The 25883-nt window shown below is 37.5% G+C and overlaps 1 protein-coding gene across 1 annotated transcript in view; it reads right to left on the bottom strand.

Annotated features, from left to right (window-relative positions):
- Smp_087010 (DNA polymerase delta catalytic subunit,putative) overlaps positions 1-25883 on the bottom strand; it is a gene marked incomplete at both ends in the record, with an annotated part of 38173 nt that overhangs the window by 7797 nt on the left and 4493 nt on the right. Inside the window, 9 exons of the mRNA XM_018790693.1 lie at positions 1402-1539; positions 3230-3473; positions 4713-5095; positions 5433-5711; positions 8889-9134; positions 10732-10898; positions 16047-16419; positions 19734-19861; positions 22306-22573. Of these exons, the coding sequence (XP_018646088.1) occupies positions 1402-1539; positions 3230-3473; positions 4713-5095; positions 5433-5711; positions 8889-9134; positions 10732-10898; positions 16047-16419; positions 19734-19861; positions 22306-22573 (2226 nt within the window). The remainder of the gene's footprint in view (positions 1-1401; positions 1540-3229; positions 3474-4712; positions 5096-5432; positions 5712-8888; positions 9135-10731; positions 10899-16046; positions 16420-19733; positions 19862-22305; positions 22574-25883) is intronic.

The following is a 25883-nucleotide window of genomic DNA, read 5'->3' on the forward strand; positions in this document are numbered from 1 at the left end:
GTTCCACGATAAGTAAACAATGCTTTAAAGATAACCATGATCGAAAGACTGAAGCATATGCATATCTTCTACTTTTATAAATTAAGTTTCATACGTATAGCGTAATACAAACCGGACTGCTACGCAGTATGCTCGCTCTTCGGTTAGCAGATGGACATCTTGACTACGCCACAAGTAATGCAAGTTGAGTAAAACTAACCAAGCCTTCTGTATCCGTCCCGAGATTTTGTCGAACACCAGATCATCAGGACTGAAGAGACTCCCAATATAAGTAGAGTGGTCGTCGCACACAACTACATCACTCCTTATCATTAGCTCAGGCATTGATGCAGATCAGTTATGAAGTAACATTTAGATCATCTAGTGGCTTTTCAAATCTTTGAGATAGGGCTTCACGAGAAAAATAATTTTCCATGGATAAACTTCAATATGTAACTATGGTATTCTCGATGGCGGTAGCATCAATGCCAAAATCTAACGTAAGCAAAAGCATTTAAACTCATAATTTTGTGATTACTGTTAAATTGATTTATTTATCTTTGTCTAGAATAAAACAAGCAATTAGTGTCAACTAAAATGAAGATTACCACCGTGTAAATCACATCACGATACATTGATCCAGTTAGAAATCAACCAAATGAGTGCATGTGATTGAACAATAAAATAGCTTTCATTTCTAAGAGATAATACATACACTACCGACGGTTTGATTTCTAATGGACATGTAAATGAAGATGCGAACTGAAACCATTGGCCCTTGTTTGGTCGTATGAATTTATCATTATTTAGAGCGTACATGTCGGAATTGGTTCGTCGTGGCAGAATAAGGTAGACCCGTGACGGTTAACCAGGTTGGAATATTTACTTCACTAATCATTATGAAGTTTGGATGAGTTACTCATAGTATTCATATACTAATATAGACCGGTTATTTAAGGCCACAGTTATGGCATATCGATTCGGCTTATTTACCAAATTTCTGACTTCCAGTCTTTTCGTTCAAGTAGTTGCTTCGGCTAATGTACACAGAAGTCTGTGTATCAGTATCAAATTTTGGGCACTGCGTATCCTACTCACTCATCACATGAGATTAACTAAAATTAAATCGTAAAATCCACTACATTAAGTGTAATTCAAAGATCAGAGCAATAAGCCTTACATTGTATAATTCATAATTCATGTTGACAAATTATCATCAATGTCTACTGATGTGATCAGCGGTGTCTCAGAGTTGATACTGATAAGTAAACTTCCTATATACGAGTCTATCAAGCTACTAGAATAAAAAGACCATCCACTTAGAGACTTCTAACTGGCTCAACGTATTATGAACCGCAATGTCAGTTGAAATATCCAATGAATATTTATCTATTTATAGAAAATATATATTCAAGAACAAACCTTTTCAAATTCTAATCGAATTGGTTTAGGAAATTCTTCAGATATAATTTCAGCAGCTTGACGACCTAATTCCATAGCTTCTGTAACTGTGGATACACCAAATTTACACATTACTGAATCTGTATCACCATAAATAACCTATGAAATAAAAAGAAAAAAAACACAGTAGATTCTTTATTATTCGAAGAGAAATTCAAATCCAAAGCAAAGATGGATAGTGGCGAGCAGTGGAATCTAGGACGCGCGTTTCGTCCTATTTCGGACTCGTTAGCTAGATGTACCTGCATCTCAGAGTTGATGTTCACTCTGGGACTCGAACCCAGTATTTTTCGCTTCAAACGCCATCGCGTTATCCATTCGGCCACTGAGTCCTGATAGCCACTTGCTTGTGCGATGGGGTGAAGTTTAAATTCACTTAGTATTGTTTGTTTGAATCCTCCCATTGATGTAAAGGACTGCAACTGGTCAGTCTCTAATTGGCATATGTGCATACTGTACGTATTGCCTCGTAATAGCCTTAATTCACAAGCATTTTGAAGCGAAAGGTACTGGGTTCGAGTTCCAGAGTGAACATCAACTCAGGTGCAGGTACATCCAGCTGACGAGTCCTAAATAGGACGAAGAACGCGTCAAACTGGATTTTACTGCTAGCCACTATCCATCTTTGCTTACAATGCTTATGAATTCAGGCAATACGCACAGTATGCACATATACCAATTAGAGACTGGTCAGTTGCAGTCCTAAACATCAATGGGAAGATTCAAACAAACAATACTAAATGAATCCAAAGACATACTGTTTGAAAAACTACTTAGCTATGTTACTACTGCGTAGATATTATAAAACTTACCATAACTGATTAATCATGTATATTAAATGTGAAGTGCATACATTAAACTTTGGCAAATACTCACGTGTTGCAAAATCCAAGTGAAACTACTGTAGTGGTTGGTATAGGGAGAGAGAGACTTAAAGCTCCAACATTTCTAAGAACTTGTTAACGGGTTGAATATTTACCGATTTTAAAAAAGAACATTTTAAAACATGGAAAATTCATGCCCTGGTGCGACAGAGAAGAGAGTTCGTTCTCCCTCTCGAAATGACAACACGTATATAGCCAATCCTATGGAAGCCCTATTTACTGTCTCATCGTGGTGTTCTTGCCTAGAAACTAAGAGGACGAATAGCGAGTGTAAGGCGCCTAAACTGAGTCGGTAGGTACAAAATATCCACCTACGGAAGTTGGAAAATTCTAACTCAAAATCAATGGTACATATGGGCTTCAGGATCCTGACGGAACAGACAGCATCTAAACCTAACCTTAGTCACTGGTTATCATGAGATCGCATCATTTTATATTGCCTCATTGGTTTGTTGACTAGCCTTTGACTCAAAGGCTTGGGAAGCGACCCTCCCCCCTAAGAAAAACACATGCCTCGGTTTGGGGACGCGATCAGTATCCTAGCCCTCAAAAAATTTCGTCTGGTGCCCTTTTCTAACAATACTTATGTGTTTAAGTAAATAAAAAAATATCATAGGTAATGTAGAAACAATATATACTCAACCCCTGTTTACATAAAAGGTTTATCCTATTTGGTTAAGAACTAGCTTCATAGTTTCTCAACGTCATTTTTAAGAGTCACTCAATTTTTCCTTAATATTTTTATTTAAGTTTAGAAGGGGTTTTGTGGAGATTTCAGTATTTACATAATTGAAATCATGAGTCAATTGAAGCTAGACCACCATGGAAAACCTGGAAGCACTGGACGGCTGTTTCATCCCATTATGGGAACCTAAACAACACATATTTAATATTATGCCACTTACCACAGCATCATGTTTATAACCATTAGCAATGGTGAATTTTTTTTCAACATGTAATTTTGTTTGTTCAATCATTAAACGTCCAAATGATGTAACAGAAGCGGATATTTCTAAACAAGGTAATTTGCCAACTTGTGCACCAGTAAATCCATAAACAGAATTAGCACTAATTTTTAATGCTAATTGACGTCCATCTAAAACACGTTTACGTAATGGATCAGTTTCTTTAGCAAGTTCAGCTTTGGCTCTGTAAATGAGGAAAAAAAATCAATAAGAAAAGTAAAACAATATCTTAACAAACTAATGAGATTTAATGTCTGTCAGTCAGCTACAACGTAGGATCAGGCACATATATGCATCGGTCCAAGTTGCCATACCTCGTTAGCACAACAAGATGAATACCAAATTCATAGAAGTAGTTAATTTAGTGGTGGTAATATATAAAAGAAAGATTGTATATAAGGATATAGTACATGAAGAAATACAGATATGAAGCATTTTTAATCTCAAGGTTTAAGGGAAGACAGTGAGTGTATACACCTACGCCATTGTGATCGATTCTGAGCCATGTCACACAGAGTCTCCAACCATTGGTTACGATAGTCGAGCGGACCTCAACCAAGTAGTCTGCATCAACCAATATGGCTCAGACTAGAAGTAGCGGTGATAAGAATTTTGTACAAAAATTAATAAAGCAATGATGAATAATAGGATGTATCTTAGTCAAAGATAAGGAAAACCGAATAATATTTAATTACTAAGTTAATTAAAATTGATAGACAAAGAAACTTAACAATAAGAAACATGAATTATAAACCTACAAAGGTAAAAGAAAAATTTCCAATACTTGAAGTCAGAAAAGTGACTGCATATATAATAATTCATTTGATCTCATATGGCCACGCGTATACAGCCAATCCTAGGGTTGTCTCATTCACTACCTTATCGTGGAGGGGATGTTGTTTTATGAAACTAAGAGGACGAAAAGCGAGTGTCCGGTGCTTAAACCGAGTTGGTAGGTACAGAGAATTCACTTAGAGGAGCTGGAAAACACTGATCTTTAGCTTTACCGAATCGAACTCCTCACAGTTTAACAAAATTTACCTCGTTTCTTTACATATAGTGGTACTTTCTGGATCTGTTAAATTATTTGTGAAGCATTCAAAGATAAAACGTTCAAACACGCTACTTACAGATTAAGATGATGGTAGAGTAATGGAAACACAATTGTTAGTTTCTCATACGTCTTGCGTTAGGCGCGATACATTCAAGTCATTCAGTGAGATTCCTATGGTTTACATCCTTAATAGCAGAGTGACCGTTCCGTTCTTGATAAGTAACCTGCACAAGTTTGATTTTGTAACGAGAATCTTAATAAATATATATCGAAGCTGATAACTAGTTAAAATATGGTTATCTCGTAGAATTTTCCGTTGAAAAGTGCACCCGAAACGGGCTCTTACCTCCAACGAGATTACATACTTACTTTTTTCTGGCACTTAAAAGCTGTTGTAAAATTTCCGGTAAAATACCATGACAGATATGTGATTTAACAAAATACGCTCCAGTTGGTGTTTTAATATAATCTTCATCAGTTAAATTATAACGTTGAACAAGTGCTTGAATACCACCGCCCGTTGAACCATGTGGTGTTGTATTCACTTGTAACAAAGTTGTATAACATAGATTATGAGCCATCATTATACTTGGATATAGACTAGCAAAATCTAATGTAGCTATCGGTTCATTATAAAAACCTTTGCGTGGTTCCAGTACTGTTGCACCGACGAATTCATCACCTTGTTGCGATTGATATGTCGGCAATAAATAACCATGTTCATGGGCTTTACGCAATAATTGAGACACAACCTATTGAAAAAGCATAAAATACATTGAGAATTACGAAATCTTTCAATATATATTTATGCTACTTACTACATTTATAGTAGTCAAAGTTTAAAACAAAAAGTATTTTTAAAGTCGGATCGGCGAGTCAATCTGAGCTAGACCACCATTGAAAGGAAACCTGGAAGTACTGGATGGCCGTCTCATCCTAGTATGGGACTCCTCAACAGTGCACAACCCATTCTAAGACAAAACGGCCGTCCAGTGCTTCCAGGTTTTTAATGGTAGTTTAGCTTAGGTCAACTCATGAATTCAACTGCTAAAAGAAGTATTTGCACAAAAAAAGTATACATATACTAACCTTGACTTGTTGACCTCGGGTAAGCAGGTATGTTAATGGTACACCAGTTACACGAGCCATTTCAATATTATTTACAATACACATTAATTTATCTAATAAACGTAATGGTAAATAAGCATCTTTTAAACAATAAACAGCCAAACGTCTTCGTGTTTGAGCATCACCATTTTGTAAATCAGTAATAACATTATGATGTACATCTTCTTTTTGCTCTTCAAGAAAATGATAACTCACTGCATTCAATGTATAACTTCGAAGTTTATAATCACGAAATAATATCTAAAACGAAATTAAAATAAAATAACACAACTGACAAGGAAAACAATTTTGTAAATGATGAGATGGTCAGTCAGTTAGTCACAACGTAGAACTTCGTACGTACGTACATCAGTTCAAGTTGCCATACCATATTAGCACAAAGATGCAGTACTCCGAAAGATTAGGCTTTGAAGATGATATTTAAGGAGTATAATCCAGTGAAAAAAATTTGAAAAGAGAAATAAGAAAGAGACATGAAGAATTCAGAAGATTAGAATCTGGTAGAACACAAAGAGTGGATGCACTTTCGCCATTGAAAACGATTTTGAGCCATGTCATTCAAGGTCTCTAACCATCGATTGCTATCATCTCGCGAATCCCAACCAGGTAGTCTACACCTACCAACATGGCTCAGTTCAATTGTCAGTGACTTCATAGATTTGTGCCACGTTTTGGTCTGGCCGCCCCAGCGATAGTATTGAGAGTCATTCGAACAAAAAGTTTAAATTCAATAAATTGACTGAAGTTAGAAATGTAAACGATTGAATGTTGTTAAAGTAGTTATTTAAAAGTGATACGCTCACTTCAAGGTCTTATATACCTAAGATTTTTTACACCCAAAGATCACTAGCAAGGTTATGAGTTCATAGTGAACTAAGATGAAATAGATGTCAAGAGTATCCTAGTTTTAAATGATTCTTCCAGCTACAGTCAATTCATAAATTAAACTATTTTCAGAATTGATACGGACAAGGAATATTGTAATGTACCAAAGTCTAGTACAGGTTAAATTCAATAAGATTTTGACAGTATGTAGTTTGTCGAACACGACTATCGATTTTTGGTTGGGAGATTATAAGAGAAAGATGAATCCAGGCTTTTATGGTCTTCACTTTTAATTATTTCTATCCCCGAGATATACAAATATACAGTTTATCAAGTCAAAGAGGTTTCTTTCATTGAAAACTTTCTAAGAAACTTGGATACATTAAATTGACTGAAGATAACTACACTGGGATAAGAGGTTATTTGAAAAGATGGCCAATAGTTTATAATGCAGAAAAATAGTTGAAATTGCAAAAGCTTAGTTTGGAAAAGGTAACTATGTCTTTGGGTAATAAAGTTTTTTCAAAGCATTTCATTTCAACAAGTACAGAGCAAACACAAAAATGACCCACAAAATAGTCGTGCGTGACCTGCTTCAAGCAGTTATCTCTTGTGTACTGCGGTAACGCTCTTGAGGCACTAAGGCCAACTCTAACCCAATTTTCTTTTCAAATATCTCTAGAGGAACCTTTTTACGGTGTGGGCAGCCGAGAAGTGATAACCATCCACATACCTCTAACAGTAATAGAGACCACCGTATCCATAATCGATTTCCCTCTTCAATTCTTATTAGTCCCTCTTACCTCAACAATCAACTCTATGATTCTCCCTAAAGTGCCATTATGATCAACAATTTTAGTGCGCGAAATGCTCTCTCAATGATACTGAAGACTCGCTCCAAACAACGCGTTGGAGCCTTCAACGTACGTAATCTATGTCAAATCGGCCAGCAGGTCTCCTTGACTAAGAACCTAGAATCTCGTACCATTGATGTATGCTGTGACTCCGAAACATGCATACAGGATCCTAGTGTGATCACTCACTTGACCTCAACTAGCGAAAACGGAGAGCCGACGAGATACACACTCCGTGATTATGGCGACCCGATGGCTAGTTCTCGTGGACTGGCGTGTGTAGACATGGCACTAAGTACAAGGGCATAACAAGCTCTTTTAGAATGGATCCCCGTTAACAGTCGCCTGTGTGCTGTTCGATTAAACGGCTCCGTAAGAACCATTGACTGAAGCCCGGATGAAGTGAAAGATGAATTTTACAGATAGATTTCTGAACTTCAAAAAGCTGAACACTCAGACATAGTACTCGTCGCAGGTGACTTTAATGCCTATGTAGGTAGCTTAAACCAGACAGAAAGACATTTAGGTGGGTATTTTGGTATTCCGGCTCAGAGAACAGATAATGGTGATCGTCTGTTGCAACTGTGCTCAGACAATCGTTTGTTTTTAGCTAGTAATACGTTTAAGCATAAACAGAGACTTCATCTAACATTGCGACGCCCAGAACCAAACCAATGATGGACTCAAATAGACCATATTGCCGTCAGTCATCGTTGGAGAAACTCGATATAAGACTGCCACTCGTTCTGGAATACATGTTTAGACTCTGATCATGCTCTAATACGAGTATGCTTTTGCTTGTGCTTCACTGAACGCAGAAAAGTCACATTAAGAGGACCCATTAGAGTTGAACTCACTGACGAGAAAGCCAAAGTAGGAACAACTAAGGTCACAATTTGGCTGGCACAGATGTTACTTGGAAAAATATACAAGCAGCTGTATAAACAGCAGCGACATCTATTGGTGATTTGAACTAAAGGGTCACGAAAAACCATAGGATTTCTACTAAGTCCATTGCACTGATAGATTCTCATAAACTCATCCCATCAGGCTCTGAACACGATGAAGAGCGTAAACAAATCAAATCTAGGTTAACCAAAAGTCTAAAGAACTATCGTGAGCAGTAGTAGGCAACGAAAGCAAAAGAGATAAGAAAACAGCGGCTGTAGGTAACACAAGACACACAAGCTTTTCAGATTAATAAAAGAAACTGGAATTAAGAAGTCAAGTGTAAGTGAAACGATCTCGGAAAAAGACGCCACTCTTATCTGCTCTCAGTCTAGACGTTTAGAACGATGTGCAGAACAATTAAGTCCTACGTTGTAGATGATTGACTGACTGATGCATTCAGTCAAGCATAGCTACCATTCCAAGCAAGTATTTGACAAGAAAACTCAACGGAAGTGCAGAAATCTCAATGGTGGTGTTGTATATATATGCATATGCGAGACGGTGTTCACGAGAATAAATACCTTTGATAGCAAATCACCAGATAGGTTTCAGGTTCGCACCCTAACCCAACTATTCCGCTTCGGGAAGCTGGGTAGTATACCATAATCGTCTTCACACAAACGATGTGAACTTAATAAATGGATCATAGGAAAAGTCTACAGTAAAAAATTAAAACATGAAGTAAAGTTGTAAGAAGCATGTTGATTAAAAAAAACTATACACAATTAGGACAATGGTCGACCTTAGGCGACATAACATATAAACGTCAATAGAAAATCAAACTAACTTGTAATAAATCGAATTGTACACGTCCATCAATATTTACAAATTTATTCTCTCTACGACCCATTTGTTTTGATTGAGTCATAGCTTCTCGTATTGTAGAACGTGCACCACGTATACGACCAAGAAATTCAAAACCATCAACTTTTAACGTGTTAGCACGATTAATAAGGTAAGGTAGATCAAAATTTTGTATATTATAACCAGTGATTATATCTGGATCAACTTCACGCACAAACGCTGACCATTTCTGGAAAATACAACAAAAAATAGAAAATAGTAACCATAAATACATATATTTACGATTTATTGATTATTGAGTAGTGACTAATGTCAGGTATGTCAAGTCCTTTTGCAATATGGCAACTAGTCTAAGTGATTCGACATCGCATGTATTATGTTAAGCTTTGAGTTTGTGGTTGGAGATAATCGACATGAAACACTGGATTAAGGTTTTGTGCTATCTGGTATTCGTCAACTAGGTATACACTTGTAATCAACATCGATGTAAAAGTTCACTGTATTACCATTTATTATTGTTAATTCACTTATTTATGTACACCTTATTTTAGACATTAAAATGCAACAATTAGGGATTCGTAAACGTCTTTTATTCAGTCACTCAGTCAGACGAAACTTAAAATATGGGATACGTGTACATTGGTTTAAGTTGTCATATCCGATTAGGCAGCGGAGAGACGATCTCAGAAATTACAAATAATGTAAATAAAAAAAGATGATAAGAAGTTCAAAATATGGGAAAAGACAATGAGTGAATGCATTCGCACCACTGTGAACAATCTTGAGCCATGCCATCCAAAGTCTCTAAGTATTGACTACAATAGTAACGAAAACCCCAATCAGGTAGTCTGCAACTGCTTATATACTTTAGTTGGATAATCAGTGTATTCATGGCCTGACACTTTGTCTTGGTTTGGTTGTCTCTAGCTTCCCTTCAACGTACTCCTACACTAGCCATCCTTGTCCATCCAGGTAGTCGGTGGATAGATATACGTAGAGCCTCATGATGAAGCCATTAAAAGCAATTTTTTCGTTATATATATTACTGAGTTGATTTTGTGAGGTGCTTTATAGAATTTTAATGTAATTACATCTCAAATAGACTGTCAACCATGAGATATTTAGTTCCGCAATTAGATCTCATTTCACATAGGTAGATGAGTGAACAAACATTCCCGAAGAGTCTTTTTCTAGCTTTCAGCGGTTCTCCGATTAGTTTTAACTAACGATAGGAATTATTTATAATTGTTTATTTATTTAAACACATAAATATTTGTACAAGGAAGAACCAGATGAATATGCGCCACATAAATCTCTTTGATTTGTGTGAGGGCTGTGATACTGCCTGGGTGCCCAAACTGAAGCTGGTGGTGTTCTTAGGAGGCCACACGCAGAACCATTGACCTAAAGAACTGATCCACAAGGCAGTGGAGCATCGTAAGGAGATGCAGTCCCATTTCAGCCGGTGACCAACAATTGGTTTATACGCCATTTGTTCCTGCAGGATACTGGAGCCCATGTGCACCATTGGTTTAGAATCACGGATTTTCAACTCCCCTAGGTAGACTCGCCGTGTCCACCGACCCGGTTAAAGCGCCGGACATTCGCTTTCGTCCTCTCAATTTCATAAACAACAGTAATGCCACGAGAAGGCAGTGAGTAGGACTTCCCTAGCAGAGGCTATATACGCGTGGCCATATAAGAGCATTTCGAGAGGGAGAGCGGACTCTCCCCACTCTCGGCCGTACCAGGGCATTTACATATACAGATACAGTAATAAATAGACTAAAAACACATATATATTCACAACACAGTTTTATACTTACAGCTAAAAGTTCTTTTTCTGTTTGATGGCTAATAACTTGTGAACCAACAATTGGTGCACATGTATTCAATGTGAATACATTACGTATAAATGGCGTTGTTTCACCATAGTTAATAACCATATTAGCAATCTGTATAACTGGATCTTTATCAGGTACAGGGAATACACCTAGTTAAATGAATTGAAAGTAAAGTTGTATGTAAATAAATGAATAATTTCATGGCAAAGGGTATCATATAAGTAATATTTGATGAACAATAAGCTTCTAGTTTAATCCAACTCAATCAATTTTACACTTACAATGAATACAAACACATCAGCTCTGATAATAATACGATGACAATCAACGATGAAACATCCATTTATTCAGTCGTAAGCAAAAAAGAACATGGGACATATATGGATCAGGTTAAGTTGTCTCACATTAAGATGAAACAATCAAGAGAAATAATAGAGATGTAAAGTACGGTAACCGTATCAGTGATATTAGAAAATATTAAGTGTAGATAGTATGATTCGATAAGAAACAATGAATTCATAGAATAAAAAGAATGAGATAGTTTAATGCACCTGTACCATCATGACTAATTTCTGGGCTATTTCATTCAACGTCTCTCCAACCGATTGGTCAAAAGAACCATGTGGAAACACGAACGAGGTAGTCTGTGCCTACTAACATGGTTTAGTTCAAAGCTCTAAGACTTAATGGACTGATCTTATGTCTCAGTTTGACTACCTCTAGATTTCTTCCAACTTACTCCTATATCTCAGGCTAAATGGGAGCGTTTTCGTACATGCAACAAGTTATCTGGGGGTATGATTAGACCTCCGAAAACAGGTTTATCAGCCGATATAACTCGATAGAGTCACCATGACAGTTATGTAAACCAACACTAACGTGCAAAGTTAGCTTTATAGAGCTAAATAAAGAAAAACTGTTAAATTAATAAGGATTGATTTTAATACCGAAATTTCCTTGTAAAATTCTCAAATATATATTAGTTCGCCTGCCATACATAAATGATCAGATTTGTTGACAATGACAAAAAAGCACCCATTCTATATAAATAGTTTATTCTATTACACAAAACTGAGAAGTGTTGGACTAGACAATAAGTTTGAATGTATCATTACTAAGGCTTGACTTGATAATTTTGAATAAATTGAGCACGTCTATTGTGAGATAACAACTCACTGAAGGCGATTGGTGAACGGTTGCTTAAACTTCGTGGATTGGTTGAAGTTAGACATTAACACCATCAGATGCCGGCTCAGTGGTCTGTCGGTTAAGTGCTCTGGCGCGAGACTAGTAGGTCCTAGGTTCGAATCTCGCGAGTGCGGGATCGTGGATGCGCACTGCTGAGGAGTCCCATAATAAGACGAAACGGCCGTCCAGTGACTACAGGTTTTCCATGGTAGCCTAGCTTCAATTGACTCATGATTTCAACCATGAAAAATACATTAGGTAGATTGTTATAAATAAAATAATATATTTGTAATATCCCAATGAGTAGCAAAAAATAGATTTTCTGACGTTTCGTCATTCAGTGAAAGCCACTTCTTCAGAGAATAAATAACCAAATCAAAACTAATAAAAGTTAAAATAGTACAAAGGAACAACGCAAGAGTATTATGTGCGATCAACCAAAAATTAGAAAATATAATTTTTCTAGTCATTGGGAAATTACAAATATACTATTTTATTTGTTGGACTATACGTTCTCAGAAGGGAGATTAACTTGAAACAGAGGAACTTACATATCATGTACAGATTTGTATAAGTGACTATGAGCATTTCAAGTGTGGCGTTCAATAATCATAACATTCAGTTGTTACTCAGAGTAAACCAAACAGAAAGGGAGTCAGACCATCGACGTAGTGGCTGAAAGTCGAAAGACCTAGCCTATGAGCTACAGCTCCAGTAAGTAGATTAAGACTTAAATACAAATTGACAAACTACAGTCTTCTGACAACCTTTAGTAACAATGGAAGTATATTCGGAATGGCCTTTCTCTTCCACTAAATGTTAAATCCAGCACCACCATTGGACTACGTTAGTGCCTGAACTACTGATTAGCGGAAAAGTTGTTAAGAGTATTGACTATTTCAATTATGAGTCACATCAGTCCTGATGACTGCATGTCTGACAAAATTTCGGCACACACCCAGAAAGCTGGACTACGTTTCATCAAATTCCATTACTTGTCGCTTAGACAACGTATTCGTCTGACAACTAAAAAACCAAATAATAGAATAGTAGTTCAACTCGTTCTATTTCATTACTGTCAAACACGGTCACATACAATCCACGATCTTCATAGATTACCACTATTCAATCATAAGTGTCTTCCAAGCATCGCTCATGTGTTTTCCGACAATCAAAAGAGCGATTATGAGGTTAGGTATAGGGTACTACGTACGTATGACAGATCAATTGATGTGGTAGTAGTCTTCATTAAATGAGTTTGTTGATATCACCTCGCGAATCTCAACCAGATAGTCTACATCCACCAACATGTCTCAGTCCCATTGTCAGCCACTTCATGGATTTGTGCCACGTTTTGGTCTGGCCGCCCCTAGCTTTTTTCCAACCTACTCTTACGCCATAAAACATTTCACGTCGAGGCAGTAGGTGGTTGGGCATATGTAACACATGTCCCAGCCATCTCAACTGATCAAGTTTCACTACTTCATCAATCGATTTGACATCCTTGCCTAGTACACGTTTCCTAACAATTGCATTACTTACTCGGTGGTCCCAGGATATACGAGTAATGCTTCGAAGACACCTACGATCGAATATTAGTAACCTACGAATATTCTCTACTCTTACCGGCCATGTTTCACTGTCATAAAGTAGGAGGGAACGAACTGCTGCACAGTAAACCCGTCCCTTGGTTGCTAGACGGATATCTCGCCTACGCCATAAATGACGCAAGTAGGCGAAAGCTAGACGAGCCTTCTGTATCCGTGTTGAGATTTCGTCACACACCAGACCACAAGGGCTGATGAGACTCCCATGATAAGTGAAGTGGTCTACACGCTCAACTACTTCACTCCCTATCCTTAGTTCAGGTGTCGATGCAACCCGATCCTGAAGTAACATTTTGCACTTCGAGGGGGAGAATCGCATCCCGAACATGCCTGCATAGTTGCTTATAGTGGTCAGAAGACTCTGCATTTTGTCAGCGTCTTCACCAAATAGAACTATGTCGTCAGCATATTCTAGTCAACAAGTTAGTCTCCCAGAAAAACTCTAAACCCCTCTAAATTTGGATGAGGAAAGTGTTATTTCTAAAAGCGCATCTACGATAAAGTTAAACAAAAATGGAGAGAGTGGACAGCCCTGACGAACACCACTTGAGGTAATCAATTCTGATGACAGTTCGCCATATGCTCTAACTCGACCAGTTGTGTTCGAGCCTGTATAAGGTTAATGTACTTCTTTCAGTGACAAACACTGCCACAGAACCTCAGGATCAACAGAGTTAAATACCGCCTTAAGGTCGAGAAATACTACTATTGTGGCGCGTCTGAATGTGTATCTATGTTCTAGGACCTGTATTGAGAATGAATAACAAATCCATCTTTTTCCGAGATAGCTTCGCTAACAGTTGGGTTCCTAATACCGGTTTCTTTAACAATTCTGAACAGTTGTCTGTTGTTGCCGCTGCCTTTTTCATCTCCCTTGCTTTCGCTACCCACCACTGTTCGCGACCATTGCATAGGCTTCTTGTTAGCCTGCGCTTAAGTTGACTCCGCTCATCGTTATGTTCAGAGCCAGATGTGATGAGTTTTCGAGCATCTATCAGTGTGGTAGATGTTGCTGAGATCCAGTGTTTCTCCCTAACGTTATGGTTTACCGTACTAGCAGATATCACTGCTGTTTCCACAGCTTCTCGGGTGTCATTCCACGCTGCCTCGGGGTGGGCACAACTTACATGGCTGCCTAACTGTTTTTCTAGTTGTTCCTGAAATATATTCCTGTCTTTATCGTTAAGTAGAACCCTAAGAGGTTTCCTAGCAGTGTCTTTCCTACATCCAGTAAGACGCAGACAGATACGTGCTCGCACTAAAGCATGATCTGAATCTAAGCACGTGCTCCAGAATGAGCGACAGTCTTCTATCGAGCCCCTCCATCGGCGGCTGATAGCGATGTGATCTAATTGGATCCAACGTTGAGACGAATACATGGGTCGCTGTGTCGAGTTAGTAATAAATAGGAACAGTCGGTTATGTGAGCATAGCTGCAACAGACGGTCGCCATCATCTGTTCTTTTAGCCACGACACCATAAGATCCACCCAGGTGTCTTTCCCTTTCGCTTAGTCTACCTACTTGAGCATTAAAGTCACCTGCCACTATTACTACATCAGAACGCCTAGCTTTTCGGAGAAGGTCGGAAAGTTTTCTGTAGAACTCATCTTTTATATCGTCTGAGCTGCAGTCAGTGGGAGAGTAGGCAGAGACGATGAAGAGGCAACGACGAGTGTCCCTATCTTTTCGAGTCCTTACTTTTCCGTTTAGTCGGACAACGCATAGACGACTGTCTACTGAGATCGAGTCTGAAAGAGCTAGTTCTGCCCTAGGATTCAATGCTATACCTAGACCAGAGAGGTCACGAGAAGCAGCATCAGGGTTTCCAGACACACGAAGTGTGAGTCGAGTTGGTTCTTTATTTCGACATGGTGAGGTCAAATGAATAACGCTACTCGGATCCTGTATGCTCGTTTCGGAGACGCAGCATACATCGGTGGTGCGAGATTCGAAAGTCCTAGCTAAGGAAGCTGTTGTCCTATTTGGCACAGTGTACAGACGCTCAAAGCTCCTATATGTAGTTTAGAGCGTGGTTTCAGGAGACTAGTAATAATGTTCCGCGTACTCGAATCGTTTGCCTACATTAACACGCGATGTTATTTGATGTAGGAGTAGGTTGGAATAAAGTTAGTGGTAGCAAGTAAATATTCAAGGGTATCAGTACATGAAGTCATTGATGACTGAACTGAGATATGTTAATAGGTTTAGACTAACTGGTTGAGATTTGAGTGATTATCATAACCAATGGCAAAAGACTTTGGGTGACATGCCTCAGAATCATTTGTAATGGTCCAGGTGCATTTACCCTTTGCCTTCCCCTAAATCTTAAGTCTCTAAATTCCTCATAATTTTTTCTCTACAAAACTGACCTATGTTTTTCCGGGTTGTATATCCGACTTCTAACATTCTCTATTTCCACAAATACTATTACTTACTATCTTATACGGCTGTTTCCATAGACAATTAACTAATTAACAGTAATAAAAAGAATTCAACAAACCTTTACGACTGGCACATTCAATATCAAAACTTAGTATACGTAATGGTGCGATATTACTCCATTGACCTTCAGGTGAATGAACAATCAAAGCATCCCATGCTATATCAAATTCAATTTGACATCTTGTTTGGTTAGTTAACAATGTCGATTGATCATTAACACCATTACAACCATTCGTAGTAGAGATTGTTGAAGAATTAACAGAATGATTTGATTTTTGATTGATGGCTTTTTTCATATCATCCAATTTCTGTGTAGAATCTCTTAAATGATATTTTTGTGTTGGTGCTTCAACCCAACTACATCCAGTCATTTGTGTATCAGTCATGAAACGTATTTCAAAGTCAATATTTGCTTCAAAAGCAGGATATGACTAGTATTGATTCAGTGGGGGAAAAGAAGAAGGAGAAAGGAAATATATTTTGCAGAAATAAATCTTTTGATTATATTACTGTTAATGATAAATAAGCTAGTAAGCAATAATTTGAGTTTTAACACACTTCAGTTAGTGGAATGACAGCTTAGTTGGTTAGATCACCAAACCGTTAAGTGATAGGCTTGTGGCAAGCTCAAATCCCGCTCTTCTCAATTCAGTTTGAACAATCAGGTAGTAGGTGGGAGTAGGTATGTGTCTGTGAATTCGTAGCACATCTGCCTTTCAATGTTCAATATGTGAAATTCCCCTATTAACTGAGTGAATACTGGATATAAGAGCATACTTTTCACAGATTTCATTAAAAACTCTAACTCCACCTTTTTTGACTTTTTTTCATCATTAAAAGGTGAAATGCGCTACAGTAGCGTGTCCACGGAGGACAGATGAAGATAGCTCTCAATGATTAGAATGGAAGTCTTCAGTGAGGACTAAACTCTTAGATGCACCATCGACATACAAAATAAATGGTAAAATAGTACTGACTTCCAAGTAAACGGTTTGATCTAGAATTGCCTACATAAAAAATACCTCTTACTTGTCAAATAAGTTGTGCTCTTCACTAAAATTAACAGGAAGTATTATTGATTAGAGGTAAGACTGATTTCCTTCCCAACCATGTTGTAGGGCTTCTTGAATAGGCTACTCCTAGAATGAAGGCTTAGTGGTTGAACCACTCGAATTTGAAATGCTAGGTAGAAAATTTGAACAGCATTCTCCATATTTCGGGTTTTGAGCAGTTTCATATTATTACTAGTATTTATAAAACAAATGTATCCAACATATAAATCAATACTGTTGCTCTGTATTAATCTATGGCTGTGAAACATAGTCTATGAAAATATGTAGCCTGCAAGTTCTCAAACATAAGTGTCTTCGAAGAGTTGTTCGAGAATCATGGAGCAACAGAGTGGACAGTGTTGACGTTGAATTTATGGTACTATATAACTGCGACAAACTAGCTGGTGAAACCGAAAACAATAATCGATTGAAGCATGTATTACATAAACATAACTCTCATCTAACTAGATATGCTATGCTCATCGATGTAAGAGTAGGTTGGAAGTAACATAAAGCAATCCAAACGAAGACATTACATCAGTCTATAAAGTCATTGATCATTGGAACTAACTCGTGTAGGTAGATGTAGACTGTCTACCTGTGGTCTAAGCGATAACTTTGAGTGACATGGCTCTGGATCAGCCATAATGGAGTAAATGTATTCACATGTAATCTTCATACCAGACTTCGGCTTCAACATAGTCTCGTGTTTTTTATTCAGAGAATTCATCCCTTCAATCTAAATAGTATTTTAATAGTTGAATTCATGAGTCAATTAAAGCTAGACCACCATGACAAACCTGAAAGTACTGTACGGCCGTTTCGTCCTAGTGTGGGACACCTCAGCAGTAGTAGTATTCCTTAATGAGAAATCATTGTTGAAACTATTAATACTAAGATTAAGTCATCTCTCTTGTGTACTTGACGCACACTTGTGCCAAAATGTACATTGATTAGGACTGATCGATTTGCCCTCATCCTGATAACTGTCACTACATAACTCGCAACAATGCATACGTTTCAGTAAGACAATACGAAGTTTGGACTACAGTTTATTAGTGGACAGAACAGATTACAAAACCACAAACACACTAAAAGAATACGAACATAAATGCGAATGGGATTGGATACAAGCGGGTGAATGAATTAATAGGATTTAAAAAGCACATATATACACGAAAGAGAATAAATCATTGAGAGATCTAAGTAACTAGTATATCAACTAGTAAGAGAAATACGCGTGTAGAATGTAACACGTGGTCAGCCATACATGCTTATACAAACATGATAATAATACCCCAAAGATATAGACCAATCCTTACTAACCTAACGACACTGACTGTTAAATAGGTTAATTGAAGGGCTTAACAAAATTAGACATATACAAACTGAAATGTAAGAGAGTTGCTATAGTCTTTACTACACTATCAAACCAATATAAGATCATGGTGTTAAATGTGTTATATACCCAATATCTAATTATCCACCATGATACTACAACAAGTTGATCTATTGTAACATGGATTACCCTATATACAAGACATAACCAAGATACGTACAGAAGAACAGGTTACACACTAATATGATGGACAATTGATTTCTATATAAACCTACTATATTTGTCAATATTAATTGAGTAATACTGATTAATGTAACTCATTTATCAAGTAGAGAGATCTACAGTATAAGTTTTTGGACACAATATTTATATGAGGGCTTGTAAAACTACCTGGTTCTGCTTTGAATGAAGTAGATTGAGATGCAAGTTTGAACCTGCTAACGAGGTATTAGAAACAGTGCATTAATTATTAAGCAATCATTTCTACCACCAGAAAGGTATGAAGTGAATTTCAAACAGAGAATTTCTTTAAACTGACTCAATCATCTCACAATGGTAATCAGAACCGGAATAATCATGAGGATGAGATTAAATCAATGATGACGAATTTTTAGTTAGTTACTAGTCAATTGGAAAACAGATCTTCTAAGTGAATAGTTTATGGTAAAGAATATAATAAAATTACAAAATGTAAACAGATTTTGCATAAACAATGAATCGATTTAAGTCATCTACAGGTTGCTCTGGCTTTAAATCGAAAGAACGACATCTAAACTCGTTCTAATGAATATATGGTGTTCATATTCTGGAACTCTTAAAAAAACCTAAATAAGTTTTTAAGGAAGAACCACACTATTCTTGCTTATAATGACGATTAAGAGTTACAATTTTCATCATGAATTGACATTAGCTTCAATGCAAAAAATTCATTGTAGCGGCATGGATGAATGAATTTCGGTCAAAACAGGCATTATCTGATTAGTTCCTTTATAAGATATAGAGCCAACCAGTTAAGAAATACTTCAGGATGGATTAGGGGCTTGAGGATAGGATTTAAGTATGGTGTTAATTTGCCTGGTATAAACAATCTACAGGAAAAACTGAACATTTGTTTCGCTTAACATTATTATTCTTATTCCATGATGCCAAAAAATGACCTCTTCCTATTAGTTTTAACATTCTGAGTCGGATAGAAAGATAACTCTACTGCTGGTTATACTTGATATTCGAACTCCGAGGAAAAAGCCTTATATATGCATAATGGGAACGTAAAGGTACACAAATACTGACATCACCGCAGTTTTGAACCTTACCACACTTAATAATGGGTTAATCAATTGATCTATAAACTAACCTGTAATGAATAATCAGCAAATGATAAACCATTATCTAATATACGTTTAGCTGGTGCAATTAAACGTGGCAATGCCAATGTAATACGAAGAAATGGTAGACTACGATTTCCATGAAAACCATATATATCTATGGGAGTTATTAACAAATGATGGTTTTAAGAAATAAAGATATCATATAAGTAAGAAGCAACAATTTTTGTTATTGATCGCTTAAATTAACTTATGTTATGATCAAACTATGGCAGTTCACGATTGATTGATCACTGAGTAGTGAATTAGCACCATATTTATCCTTGGTACTGATCGAATTCCATGGATTAAGCTAGAATGTTGCTACCAGTCTAAGTTATTCGATATTGTGTGTATTATATTGTGATATAAGATGGTTAGAGGTAATCAAGGGGAGGTCTAGGTTTCGTGGTAGCTGGTTGATACTTGTCAGCAAGGTGTACCTGCAATATTGAGGAAACTTATGACTCCTTGTTGGATTTGAACCTTTATATGATGATGTCTGGGTTTAGGATTTCTTGTCGGCTACTGTCAACCACTCAAAACTATGTTCTGTCACAATAACCGTACAAAATTGAACATCATCACAAAGAAAAAGAAATAGCCTTCAAGGTATTTGAAAACAATACTTCTCATAAGTCATAGATATATTGAATAAATATTATTAACTAAAGATGATGAGTTTTGTGCCATTCTATGTGTATCATCAATTAACACTAAATCGATACAGCGAAATCAAAACTGATGGAATGTATGACAAATAAGTTGGAATCATAATAGTAGTAGTTAGTATCAATCGTAGGAATAAAGACTAAAAACACAGTCAAATATTGTCACATTATCCAATATGGTTCATTGGCAAACAGAGACCATATGATGGTCTGTATTCGAGCTGAAGCCTTTTAAAACAATATTTGATCTGTTAGATGGCTGTGACACATTTAAGTGTGAGAAGTATAGGAGAATAGTGAGAAGAGGCTAGGGATAGTCAAAGCACGAAACGACATTATTCCACGACGTTCATTGACTGTTGCTCTAAGTTATATCATGTCAGGAAGGATAGAAATTTTCTATTGAAGTACGACAAGTGATTGTAGCTTATAGTCTAGAATTTATAGTATATTGTTTCAATAATGTAAACGACTACTTCTTTCCTATATTAAAGTCTTAAAATCCTACCCCAATGATAAGTCTTGCTAATTGAACGCTATGCTCGGTTCCTAAGCTATTCTTGTAACTCTCGGGCTAAATCTACACAGCGACTTGAACAAAAGAGAAAAGGCGCAAAGTATGCGAGAAGCACTTTACTCCAAGGGTTCATTCATGTACAGAAAATATACGGTTTTTATAGTATTCCAGAATAGTGGTTCAACTCGCTCTATTTCATTACTGTCACACATGGCCACATACAATCCACGATTTCCATAGATTACGAGTAATCAATCATAAGTGTCTTCCAAGCATCGCTCATGTGTTTTCGGACAATCGAGTGAGCGATTCTGAGGTTATGTATAGGGTAATACGTACGTATAACAGATCCATTGATGTGGTAGTGGTCTTCATTAAATGAGTTTGTTGGTAATGCATCGAGTATGTCCAACTGCCCCCTACATTGACACGTGATGTTATTTGATGCAAGAGTGGATATGAATATGGTTAGGCGGTAGCAAATCAATAAAAAAGGGTATCAATACATGAAGTCATTGATGACTGAACTGAGCCATGCTAATAGGTGAAGACCGACTGGTTGGGATTTGAGTGATTATCGTACCAATTGTTAAAGGCTTTAGGTGACACTGCTTAGGATCGTTCTCAATGGGCTAGGTCCACTTACCCTTCCTTTACAGCCTGAGTCTCAAAATCGTATACATTTTTTTTTATTTTTCTGTACTGAATCTTTCCTATAACCGTGGTGTACGCTACTTATGCTGAACGACATAAGTAGTATGTAACACCAGTCGGAAATACAGTGTCAGTTCGCAGAAGATTGAAATGAAGAGAACAGAAATGAAATTGGGAAGCTATCAAAATAACAAAAGAATTAGAGGAATAATGGAGTAGCTAAAGGACAACTCGAAAAAAATGTGCAAATAATATACTTGATGTATGGTTTCCATATTTTACCAAGACGCTGTGTAATTTTGCATTAAACAAATTAATGTTCCCCCCACTGAGTTTCCGTTCACTATACTACTACCACGACTACTACTACTATTACTGAAAATGTTACTATATCTACTACGCTGTGATTCATCTTGAAATGATCATATCTTGCTGTTATAAACTGGTATCATAACTTGAGCCGATGAACACGTGTCAGGATTAACGTTGAGTATAACTGATCGACTGAACCACTTAGTATGATCACGATTTAAAAGAAAAACTTTCTTAGTTAATAATGTCCAAAAAAATCGAAACGTTCCGAGTCACCTTGATTACTAAATGAAAGCTAAGAAATGTTAAAGAAGCAAGAATTAAATACTGTTGTAATGTTCAACAAGAAAACGCAGTAAGATTGAAAATAGAGGAACAGCATTTCAAATATCAATCGACATGACTTACTTTGTTTCTCTTCACATGTAACTCTAAGTACAAGGTGTTGTAATCCTTCAAACTCTTTTGATTTCTCTTTTAATAACATAGAATTTAAAGCTTCACGAAAAGCACTTAAATGATCCGTTGAAAAATCTTTCGGTGCTGGTACATAGAAATATGGTAGAAAACCATGCACATGTGCGCATACACTATGACCCTTTTCAGTTATACCAAACAAACGTATAATTGGTACAGGACTTTGAGTAGCACCAGGCATACCAGGTAAATGTTCACCCTGGAAAAAAAATATGTAAATCATTACAACCCTGAGAAATAAAGTTTTCTGACTTCAGAAGAAAACTACGCAATAGAAAACGAGGTTAAAGTGAAGGAAAAGACTTCGTTAGTGAACACAACAGATTACCATAGAGCAGGAAATATTCCCATTCTGTCAGATAACATTCTATATGGATGGTCAGAAATGAGTAACATATGTAATAACCACTCCAGCCAATTTGAAGCTACGATCTAAATAAGCTTGAAGAAAATAGATCAGTCAACAATAATGTTATGTCCCGATAACAATAGTGAATTTATTTTATTTTATTTATACACATAAATATTGGTACAAGGAAGCATCAGATAAATATGCGCCTCACAAATCAAATGAGACTTGTGTGAGGGCTGTGATACTACCCAGGTGTCCAAACCGAAGCAGGTGGTTTTCTTAGGGGGCCACACCCCGAGCCTTTGACCTAAAGGTCTGATCCACAAGGCAGTGGAGCATCGTGAGGAGATGCAGTTCCATGGTAGCCGGTGACCAACAATTGGTTCATGTGCCATTCGTTCCTTCAGGATACTGGAGCCCATGTGCACCATTGGTTTGGAATCAGGGTTTTCCAACTTCCCTAGGTGGACTATCCGTGTCCACCAACCCGGTTAGAGCGCCGGACATTCGCTTTTCGTCCTCTCAATTTCGTAAACAACACCCCCGCCGAGAGAAGGCAATGAGTAGGACTTCCCTAGCAGAGGCTATATTACGCATGGCCATGTGAGAGCATTTCGAGAGGGAGAGCGGACTCTCCCCACTCTCGGCCATACCAGGGCATTTGGGGGCTAATAAATGGAATGTCGCTGCCAGGATAGTGAATGGTAACTTTGGGATCCATTGATGGACCAATATTATGCATATAATTTTTATCGTATATTTGCTAAATAACTGAACTATTCATATTTATGTTCCTCTTATTATAAACTTTATTTTGATCTATAGACTATTATTGTACGATTTACCATTCTTGAGTTATCCCTAGTTTATTAATTGCTGCCTCCCACATTTACAGCCACATTTGGCTAAATCTTGTACAAATGTTATTTTCTATTTTATTGGTACGATGTGGTTAGTCTGTTTGGTATAGAAAATCAGTATGTTAGAAATACAAGGATTCATACCACAGAGACTGTTATTGGTGTTCTGGATTTAACTGGCTGGGCTACGCAGAAGCAGGATCGATAGGCACTCTAGACTGCTCGTACGGTTTCGTGTGTTACTGTTCCAATCGATAATCTGCTGCTCTCTGATTGGCAGTTTTATCACATCATACATTAACTGGGCATCCACTCAGCCACAAGATATAACAAATACTTTTTTAAGTTGATAGTTTGAAAACGAGAGCCTCAATCGTTAGATTCATTCAAAACCTATATGAACTTCAAAACCATTTATTAGGGAAATATATCTCACCTACTTTTTAACAACTAGGTAATATTATTATTTGTTAAGTCGACTGAATAACTCATCAACTATGTATAAATACAGAACATTTTGTAAGTTTCAGACAGTGGACCATGTATAAAAACAATATATACATATATGTAGAAGAAATGAGTTAGGGTACTAAGTAGGCGAAATAGACTCCAAAGTGGGAAGTAACCAAGCCCCAACTAAAACTTGGTTCCTACCTCGAGGTACCTGGGGAATAGTGGGGACAGTGTGAATTAAGATGAGTGATCAATGGCGAGCATCCTAGTTCATTACTCTATCGTAATACTGGATTAACGTTTCACGAGTGCTGTGATTTCTGAATTATATGATTTCACACTGAAAACACATTGCAGTTTGGCATGTGTGTCACTAGAAAGCAACAACACTATCCATATAGGCCATCAGCTTTTCAGAAAGCTTTACTTACTTTCGTGAACGGTGCAAGCACACAAGTTGCATATAAAAAACGAGGTATAGCTCTCAATGGATCAAACAGAAACTCAGGATTAAGGAAGTAAGTACATATCAAGTTATCAGAAGCGGTTTTGTGGAGATTTAGTATTTTTCATAGTAGAAAGCATGAGTCAATTGATGCGCACTGCTGAGGAGTCCCATAATAGGACGAAACGGCCGTCCAGTGTTTCCAGGTTTTCCATGGTGGTCTAGCTTCAATTGACTCATGCTTTCTACATATCAGGTTATCAAACTATGAACTGTAACATGTAAAACATGTCGAGATGTACATTTTAAGTTTGACTATGGATTGGTGTCATTACATATCCTCAGCAATGAGCACACCCATTTAGACCTGAAACATCTATCTTTAGTTACTATAGTGAAGTAGATTTTTATTAGGCGAAAGGAAGTAATGAAGATGTAGGAAAAGGATTTCCAACCCAAATTTGTCTGGCCGCTAAATTGCGAAGCTGCTCAAATTATAATGATAAATCACAATAAAACCAGTGATGGGTGATTTCTGTACAGCATTGTTTGTACAGGAGTTAGTGAGAGAACATGAATGTCAATAAAAAAATAGATAACAGCTCGACAGTTGGAATCCAGATCAGTTCAACGCATCAGGATGATTGAAAGTTTGGTTATTTATATATTTATTTGAACATATAAACATTGGTACAAGGGGGATCAAATACATATGCGCCACAATAATGAGGCCAGTAGCAGTTACCATTGGTTTGTGTGAGGACTGTGATACTGCCCGGGTGTCCAAACCGAAGCAGGGGGCTTTTTTAAGGGGGCCACACCCGGAGCCTTTAACCTAAAGAACTGATCCACAAGGTAATCGAACATCGCAAGGACATGCAGTCCCATGGTAGCCGGTGACCGACGATTGGTTCATACGCCATTTGTTCCCTCAGGGCCCCCAAAATGCCCTGGTACGGTCGAGAGTGGGGAGAGTCCGCTCTCCCTCTCGAAATGCCCTCACATGGCCACGCGCATACAGTCTCTGCCAAGAAAGTCCTACTCACTGCCTTCTCACAGTGACGGGGGTGCTGTTTACGAAACTGAGACGACGAAAACCGAATGACCGGCGCTCTAACCGGGTTGGTGGACACGGATAGTCCACCTAGGGAAGTTGGAAAACCCTGATTCCAAACCATTGGTGCACATGGGCTCCAGTATCCTGAAGGAACGAATGGCACATGAACCAATTGTTGGTCACCGGCTACCATGGAACTGCATCTCCTTAAATTGTTCCATTGCCTTGTGGATCAGACCTCTAGGTCAAAGGCCCCGGGTGTGGCCCCCTAAGAAAACCACCTGCTTCGGTTTGGACACCCGGGCAGTATCACAGCCCTCATACAAATCGAATGAGATTTGT

The sequence above is a fragment of the Schistosoma mansoni genome (genome assembly GCF_000237925.1).
Source record: "Schistosoma mansoni, WGS project CABG00000000 data, supercontig 0041, strain Puerto Rico, whole genome shotgun sequence".
In the NCBI taxonomy this organism is placed as follows: domain Eukaryota; kingdom Metazoa; phylum Platyhelminthes; class Trematoda; order Strigeidida; family Schistosomatidae; genus Schistosoma; species Schistosoma mansoni.